Source organism: Lolium perenne, chromosome 7, assembly GCF_019359855.2.
Source record: "Lolium perenne isolate Kyuss_39 chromosome 7, Kyuss_2.0, whole genome shotgun sequence".
Classification (NCBI taxonomy): Eukaryota; Viridiplantae; Streptophyta; class Magnoliopsida; order Poales; family Poaceae; genus Lolium; species Lolium perenne.
In genome coordinates, this window is record NC_067250.2 from 279585605 (window position 1) to 279594933 (window position 9329).

General features: G+C 44.8%; 1 protein-coding gene across 1 annotated transcript; it reads right to left on the minus strand.

The window, feature by feature from the left end:
- Positions 1 to 4430: 4430 nt before the first annotated feature.
- LOC127312568 (uncharacterized) lies at positions 4431 to 8392 on the minus strand. The gene is made up of 3 exons (XM_051343093.2): positions 8061 to 8392; positions 5230 to 6628; positions 4431 to 5065 (listed from the first exon to the last, which is right to left on the minus strand). The coding sequence occupies exons 2-3, from the start codon at positions 6515 to 6517 to the stop codon at positions 4767 to 4769; spliced, it is 1587 nt and encodes a 528-aa protein (XP_051199053.1). The 5' UTR covers positions 6518 to 6628; positions 8061 to 8392; the 3' UTR covers positions 4431 to 4766.
- Between the last annotated feature and the right edge of the window lie 937 nt (positions 8393 to 9329).

Here is a 9329-nt window from a genome sequence, read left to right on the forward strand (position 1 = left end):
TCATATATGGGAAGTCATTTTCCGGGGTTCGGAAAAAGTCCGGTGTTTTGACCGGAGCTTCTAGAAGGTTTTGGAAGGACCGAAATAGTACGGAATATTGTGGAAGGTTCCGGGAGTGTTCGGGACGACCCGTGCTGTCTAAGGAAGTCCGGAGGGTTCCATAATAGGTGTATCCATGTTTTTCTTAAGGGTTAAGAAGTTTTCCCTAAGACAGATTCTGATTTGGCAAAAGAGTCCTAGTTCTAGTAGGTTTCGGCTGACAGAAACCTACCGGAACTCTCCCAAACTTTGGGGGCAGGTCTTGGATGACCCAAGGACCTTTTCCACCTATAAAAGGAGGGCAAGGGGAGCCCCAATATTTGCACAAGTCGCAGCCCTAGCTCCCTCTCCCCAAACCCTAGCCGCCCCTTCCTCCTCCTCCCTCTTGCACGGCTACGGCGAAGCCCTGCAGGATTTCTCCACCACCACCGCCACCACGCCGTCGTGCTGGCGGGATTCCGAGGAGGATCTACTACTTCCGCTGCCCGCTGGAACGGGGATAAGGATGTCGTCATCAACACCGAACGTGTGACCGAGTACGGAGGTGCTGCCCGATTGTGGCACCGTCAAGATCTTCTACGCGCTTTTGAAAGCGGCAAGTGATCGACTACAGCAACAACGAGATCTAATCTCGTAGGCTTTGGAAATCTTTGAGGGTTAGTCTCATGATCTTCTTGTTGCTACCATCTTCTAGATTGGATCTTGGCTTGTTATTCGTTCTTGCGGTAGGAATTTTTTTGTTTTTTATGCGACGAATCCCATCAGTGTTGTCAATAGAAAGAGTAGATTGAATCTTCACTATAGTCAGAGAGACAGACACCCGCAAATCCACTTATGCAATACAAGTTGCATATCAAGCGTGGAGCAAGTCTCATGAATGCGGTCATGTAAAGTTAGCCCGGGCTGCTTCATCCCACCATCCCGCAAGATGCAAAGTACACTAACTAAAAACAACAAAAACATCAACTCCCACAAATCCATTGTGTTCTACTCGTGCAACCAATCTATGCATAGACACGGCTTTGATGCCACTGATGGGATTCGTAGCATAGAAAAAAAAATTCCTACCGCAAGAACGAATAACAAGCCAAGATCTAATCTAGTAGATGGTAGCAACGAGATGAAGATCATGAGACTAACCCTCGAAGATTCCAAAGCATACGAGATTAGATCTCGTTGTTGATATAGTCGATCACTTGCCGCTTTCAGAAGCGCGTAGATGATCTTGACGGTGCCACAATCGGGTAGCACCTCCGTACTCGGTCACACGTTTGGTGTTGATGACGACGTCCTTCTCCCCATTCCAGCGGGCAGCGGATGTAGTAGATCCTCCTCGGAATCCCACCAGCACGACGGCGTGGTGACGGTGGTGGTGGAGATCTCCGGCAGGGCTTCGCCGTAAGTGCTGCGGGAGAAGAAGGAGGAGGGAGTAGCTAGGGTTTGGGAGAGGGGGTGCTCTTGGGCGCCGGCCTTTGTGCCCCTTGGGTGGTGCGGCCAAGTAGTGGCCAGCCCCCTCCCTCTCCCCCTCATTATATAGGTGGAACCCCCTAGGGTTTGCCCAAAGATTCGAATAAGAGTCCAACTCCAAAACTTACCAAAGGGTGAAACCTAGGGGGATAGGGACTCCTCCCTTTCCTTCTCCCTTGGCGGCCAAGGTGGTGGAGTCCATGGACACCACCTTCCCTCTTGGTTGGCTGGTTAGGGTTGGTTGAGTCCATCCGGGACTCCACCTTCCATGGTGATTTCTTCCAGAAGGTTCTAGAATATTCTAGCGCCTTCCATAAATGCACCGGATCATTTCCAAACTTGGAAAGTGACTTCCTATATATGAATCTTATTCTCCGGACCATTTCGGAACTCCTCATGATGTCGTGGATCCCATCCGAGACTCCGAACAACATTCGAACTCCATTCCATATTCCATATCTACTTAAAATGACATCAAACCTTAAGTGTGTCACCCTACGGTTCGTGAACTATGTAGACATGGTCGAGACTCCTCTCCGACCAATAACCAATAGCGGGATCTGGAGATCCATAATGGCTTCCACACATTCAACGATAATTCAGTGATCGATTGAACCATTTACATACGATACCGATTCCCTTTGTCACGCGATACTGTACTTGTCCGAGGTTCGATCATCGGTATCTCCATACCTAGTTCAACCTCGTTACCGACAAGTACTCTTTACTCGTTGACGTGGTATGTCATATCTTGTGACCTTGTCACATGCTTGCAAGCTAATTAGATGTCATTCCACCGAGAGGGCCTAGAGTATATCTATCCGTCATCGGGATGGACAAATCTCACTCTTGATCCATATGCCTCAACTCATACTTTCCGAATACTTAATCCAATCTTTATAAACACCCATTTACGCAGTGGCGTTTGATGTAATCAAAGTACCCTGCCGGTATAAGTGATTTACACGATCTCATGGTCGAAGGACTAGGTAACTATGTATCGAAAGCTTATAGCAAGTTGAACTTACTGACTTGATCTCATGCTATGCTTACTATGGGTGTGTCCATCACATCATTCACCTAATGATATGATCTTGTTATTAATAACATCCGATGTTCATGATCAGGAAACCATGATCATCTAATAATCATCAAGTTAGTTAAATGAGAGGCTTTCTAGAGACTCTGGTTGTTTACACAATACGCATGTATTAATGTTTCTGGTTAATACAATTATAGCATGGAGTGTAAACATATATCATGAACACAAAGATATAACAATAACCAATTTATTATTGCCTCTCGGGCATATCTCCAACAGACGGGCGTGAAATCGAGGCGACGACATTAACTCGCCGCGTGGAAGCTACGCGTCCGGCGAAGACTGACCGGCGGCAGGCTTTTACAGCGCGCGGAAGACGATGCGATGAGGACAACGATTGACCTTTCTCGCCGACAAGTCGGGGCCACCAGCCGCGCGGGAAGTTTTCTCGGTGTTTCCTGCACTTTCATTTCGTCCGGACTCCCCGAGCGCTCCCCGTGGGGGGGGGGTGACCTGGGCTCCCCGCATGGATGAAAGCCCAAATCCGGACGAAAACGAGGATCCGGAGGCGCGACTGGACCGTTTTCGTCCATCCGGATAACAAAAAGGGGTCATAGAGGCCTTCCCGGGAGACGGTTGGAGATGCTCTTACACGCGTAAGGTGTAAACGGATAAGATAATGTCCACTCTAAAATCGATGCCAAATCCATTTTAAGATATTTAGATTCGATTTTGAAGAATTTGCGGATATAATATATGGTATAACAAATGTTTTAAACCGGAAAATCCGATTTTTGAGTTAAAAGCCAAGCCAATGTAGCTACTGAGTTACCAAATTCATTTGACGAGCATGTTTAGTGCTAAATTTCTAGGTATACTTGAGTTTTAGCGCATTGTTTCTCTTTTATTAACTACGCAAGATTAAAAGTTTAAATCTCTCTCAGATTTTACAAGAACTATAAATATCTACCATGAGAGTATATATCAGAATATTTTTGTTTTCGGCCCCAATCTGCCCCATTTTCATTTCGAATCTGCAGTCCGGTGTATCGGCATTCGAATCTGAAACTGATCAATATCTGCTCCAGTCTGAATCCGTAAAAAATATATGGTAAATGATATAGTATAAGCAAAATCTGATCCAATTCATGTACACCCCTATAATTACGCATAAACCTAAGCCGTTGCCAACTCAACTCATAAAATTACAAAGCTTTTCTTGAGCGGAAACTACAAATGTAGCTCGGGCTACAGGTAGGCCACTTTTATCAAAAAAAATTGAAAATGGCATTTTGAAGTTTCAGAAAGTTATAAAATATCGATATGTTGATAATGATGTGTTCTATCAACGCAAAACACGTTATATTTTGGGCCACACAAAAATGACAAAATCCGACAATTTTTTTAGGTTTCAAAGTTTGCACTTGTTCACTACTTCAGATTTCCATATTTTTTTATTATTTCACTGCCTAAAATAGAAGGTATTTCGAACTGATAGTTTGCACGTTCATAGAATACGAGTCATTGCCTATGTCAAGAATTTTGTTCAAAAACATTTGGAAATTCAAATTACCATTTTCAAAATTTTCGAAAAATGGCCTTGACGTAGGCCGAGCTTCAAAATGCCGCACTTGCTTTTCTACTTTTTGCCTCTGCAGTTTTGGCAATACATGCACCTACCTACCAAAAAGTACTTCGAATAATAAATCTTGCACTCTTTCAGCCAGGAATTAAACCTTACAGATGCAGCCAGCAAACGAGCATTTCGGTTTCAATAGATATACGTACTAATAAATTTTCTCCAGGAAAAGATGTCAGATTATGCATGCACTACACATCTCTTTTTTTGAAATAACATGCACTACACATCTCTGTTTAGCATTGGATGCAGGAATGAATGCGGGTTAAAGTTTAGAAATAAGGAAAATATAGGTAACATCGACACCGGGGTTACAGTGATGTATCTCCATATGTCATCCGCGATGGTTCTGATGGCTGAATGCCACTGATATTTTTTCTATTACAATACAACTAACCACAATCGGTTTCTATGGAAAATAGCTCGGTCCACCTGGCTACGATGATTGTTCAAGAAAAAAAACTGCAAGAGTCTGATGAGGCACAATCAGAATCACACCAGAATGCCAGATTGGAAATGAGAGCGCAAGCGCTTCTGGGAGAGATCAACGCATTGCTCCAGAGTCTGGACGGTGAGCCATCAATGGCGATGCCGTGGACCCCAGATCCAATCACCCAGCAGACTGGCAGGTTTACCGACCTGATGCCCAGAAAGACCTCCTATGAGTGGTTTACCACCGGCGAGACGCATATTGTAGTGGACATACTCCAACCCGCGGTACAGGTCCTGGTCCTGAAATAGCTTCGCCTCATGCACCTTCTCAGATACGTGCCAGTTAATGTTGTACCTTTTAGCGCCAAAGCATGTTTGGCTTAAGATCCGGGTCGCAAGGGTTTGCAGCTCAGCTGTGTCAGTCCCATGCACCGACCACCAACAAACTGCAAGTTGAAGGAATACAGGGTTAGAACTTAACTCCATTATTTTAGTATGAATGAAGTAACAATGATCGCAATGGATCCATTAGTATTCTGGAAGTCAAAGTGGAACGAAATAAGTGGAAACTTTGTTTCACCAGACCACAAGAGAATGAGCTCTACTTTACCTTGTGGTAATTCCATCATTTCCTTAATTGCTGATGAATCTGAACCCAAAGAACCCAATTTTCTTCTATATACTTCAGTTTGTGCTTTGACTTTCTTTGGATCATAATTACCGTTGGCCATTCGGGTGATGCAGGCCTCAATACCGCTGATGACCTCAGGATCGTCACAGGCATGGTCTTTGTAAAAGACCCTTGGGTTTAGCATGTAACCAGCAGCATGCAGTGGGGAATGCAAGTAAATATCCCATATCTTGTCAACCCAAGACAAAATATCACCATGCTTATCTCCAACATTGCGCATTACCTCCTCTTTAGCACAATCCATGGCGTCATACAAGATACCCATTGGACAATCTTCACGCTCTAATTTAAACAACACCTTGACAAATGGAATTGTAACCTTCAAAACGTCAGCCGCAGCACACCAAAATGCATCTGTCTTCACTATGTGGCAGATATACCGGAATGTACTGCTAGCATCCCAATCAGAGGAAGCCCATTCAGGAGAGTTAAACATCTCCACCAGATTTGCTCTCTCAGAAACTAGCTTCTCTAGTGTCAAGAATGCAGCAACATATTTCAAACAAGAATTGCTCACAATCTCGCTGTTTCCAACCAGTTTAACTGGCATCTCATTGCCATGTATAAACCTTGTTAGTTCCTTTGCCTTCGTTAGAACCTCACTGATGTGACCAAGTGCTGCAATTTTCCCAAGCAGAAAGTTGATGCAAAAGTCAGCACACAGAGGGAAGAAGAATGAATAGCCATGATTCTTCAGCACTCTATGCCGTGCATTTTGCATATATGGTGATGCGTCGTTCATGACAACTTGAACTATGTTACTGGCGCCAACTTCATCAACCACGCAAGAAATCATTTCTTCTAGCATATCCACGTCCTCAATGATTGCAGACACATCTTTGGATCTGAGGAACAACATGCCTTTCCTGCAATGTACCAAAACACTTATGAAGCTTTTTTTACCACATTGGCTCCCCCAACTATCCAGAATTACACTGCAACCACTTTTCTCCCATTCTTGCTTCAGTTCCCTTTCACGGCTCTGTGTTTCTTTTAGTTCCTCCAGCAGAAGTGATTCATATGTAGGAATTGCAACCTGAACCTCATTAGCAATCCCACGAATCCTCTCCTTGAAATATGAGGTGTTTAGAACATCAGGCCCATGTCCAACTTGAAAGATGAACTTGCGTATTTCTGCCAGAGAATCAGAGTGAGCATTTGCCTCCATTAGTTGTTCCAATTGCTGTAGCTGTGATGGAGAAGACATGTCCACAGAGGAACTAGAGTTAACTCGCTGTCCTGAAGAAGTTTTTGTCTTCTTATTCGTCAAACAAGGATTTTGATAGTTTGGGCAAGTGGCTTCTAAAGTCTGGTCTCCCTGCAATAATTAACAGCTTTAATAATCCTAGCAGTCATGTATCCAAAGTACAATTCTCATATATTACTGGATTCTCACATAACACGACCACACATGACGTATGACTACTAAAATGATCCTACATGTACCATAGCTAACACAGAAGAGAATAAACAATACTACTTGATGTGATATTTTATTCCGTGTAACTGGCATCAAGGAATGGTATGCAAAGGTATTGTCTACAGTCCGAAACACATTTACCAACTGCCAGCAGATAAAGACACGAGTTTTCACAAATAAAAGGTTTATTGCCGTCACGGGGCAAAACCATATTTTCGCAACTACATGATGCATGAACAGTTACCATGACAAGGCAGTGGAAGATTTCTCATCTTCAACATAACACCTTCCAGAAGTATGTAACTTTTTAGCTGATAGACGACATAATTCTTCCTTGCAGATACAAACAATTGTCTAATGATGAGTTCCCACATGAAGCGGTACAAAATATTACATTATAAGTAAAACATTGACCATTTGGGTAATACCAACGGAGCAGTTCCGTAATATTTACAGACTAGTTATATTCTATTGCAAACTACATGCTCTAACTTTTGGAGCTGGCGGGGAGCTCTGTAATATACTAAACAAGGGAATGGGAAACCAAGCTGGTCCAAGGCCTGAAACCAGGGTCAGCCGGGAAAATAAACAGCGCTTGTACCATTAGGCCATTAGCCTGCCCCCCTTCAAAGCTAATTTCTACAGTAATTACCATGCAAAACCAGACACCCGCAGCAGAACTACCTTTTGGTGCAAAATTCAATCCCCATAGAACCATTTTCGCTTTGTAGATATGCCCCATCCAAAGTTTAAGCCCTTCCCTGTCTACAACTGACCCCACCAGATCACCGCCCAAAAGGGGGAAAATGTAGTTCTAAAAATAGCCTACCAAAACGTTTTATATTTAGGGACGGAGTTAGTACCATTTAGCTTTCCTAATCAACCTAGGATACGTGATTGGTCACTCTATTTAACTCAAAAGGCAGTGTTATATGGGAACACGTGTCATAATTTATTTCCCCAAACCGGGCATCCTGAATCTGTGTAGGATATTTGCCATATCTGAATTCCAGACACCCGAATCGGAGTCAGATTCCGGAACCGTGTCGGAGTCCGAGTACCACTTACAGAGCACCTAATGAACCAAAACCTAAACCCAAAACTGGGGAAAAATGAATCTTTTCTTGTACACATGCTAGGATTAAGCAACCTAGGGGTCTCTCCGTTGTTCAGCCCAGATCCCTGAGCAGGGCACGGATCAAATCCCATATCTTTCGTTTAGGGGCGATCTAGATGGTGTGCTGCTTTTGCACCGGCACACCCAAAATTTGTGCAAGCTAGCGGGATTCAACTAATTACCGGACGAAAAAGAAAGATAGCAAATGCTCACCGATGGTTAAGTCGTTTAGGCCGCGGATGGGGCTGAGGAAGAAGCGACGGGACAACACGACGAGGAAGGATGAGGACGGCGGCGGCGGCGGCGAGCGCGGGAGAGGCGGATGAGTTGGGGCTTGGGAGGGGCGAGGTTTCGGCGGCGACGTCAGCTGGGGCAGAGCGGTGGGGCGGGGTGGGGTGCGAGAGATGGATTGATTTTGGAGGGTTTGGAGAGCCGCACTTGTAGCCGCCGCCGATCTGCGCGAGAGGGCGGGGTTGATTTTGGAGGGTTTGGGGAGGAGGGAATTCACGCGGAAATGCGGCGGGTTCACTCATGTACAGTACTGTTCTTCCAAATTCATCCACGCCTCCGCCGGCTCAAAGCCGTTACTACTGTTTTCTGGACCACTCTCTCAACTGTTGCCAACCTATACGAGGCCTTGGCCCATTCCTCATCCGGCAGATGGGATTTAAGGATCCTGGGCCTTGTGCAAAAATAAAAGAACTGATGAAAAAAAAAAAGACTAGCAGCCACACAAAAAAAACTCGTTTGCTATGATCAGCTTATTGGTTCCCCATTTCCATTCCCAAAGTGAAAATTATATACATATACATACATATCCCTGGCTAAAATTCAGGTCCACTCATGCTACCATGCTTCTATATGTGTACTGTATATCAATATATCATGGGGACAGCTTATCACTGAGAAGTGATGAGCTTCTACGAATGGCCGAGAACGGCGAATGATGGGGATATGCCCTTGGAAGTGCACCATCGGCCTCACTCGCAGCAGGAGAGAAAGCATAAAAAAGGTCTCAGTAGACGAAGGCGATTAAGCTCAAAACCCTTGTAGCGACTGGGCCTAAACCCTGAGCAGGCGAATGGGCTGGGGCCCTGGGCAACTGGAAGATGAGATTACTTGGCGTAGAGCAAGGGATCCCGGATTAATAGTAACTAATACGATTTCGATATGATTTGTAGTTATCCCCTTGTAACCCTATATCTAGGGTGTCTATATAAACCCCCGAGCTAGGCCTTAGATGGGACACCCTCAGAGATCGGATCACCACCTCCTTAGCTCTCGGTATCTTTGCCGACTGAGCCACCTCATTGTAATTCTTCACTGAGTAATAGATCTAGCAGGACGTAGGCTTTTTACTCTCTGGAGGGGCTGAACCTGGGTAAAACCTTGCGTCTTGTGCACCTCGCTCCGCAGATGGCTACGTCGCCTTGCTCCCGCATCAACGAAGTGCTGCACCCTGTAGCACCTGTCGTGGTCATA

Coding starts and splice junctions, on each gene's coding strand:
- LOC127312568 (XM_051343093.2), bottom strand. CDS start 6,517: ATGTCTTCTCCATCACAGCTACAGCAATTGGAACAACTAATGGAGGCA. Junction 5,066..5,229: donor AATGATGGAATTACCACAAG/GTAAAGTAGAGC, acceptor TTCAACTTGCAG/TTTGTTGGTGGTCGGTGCAT.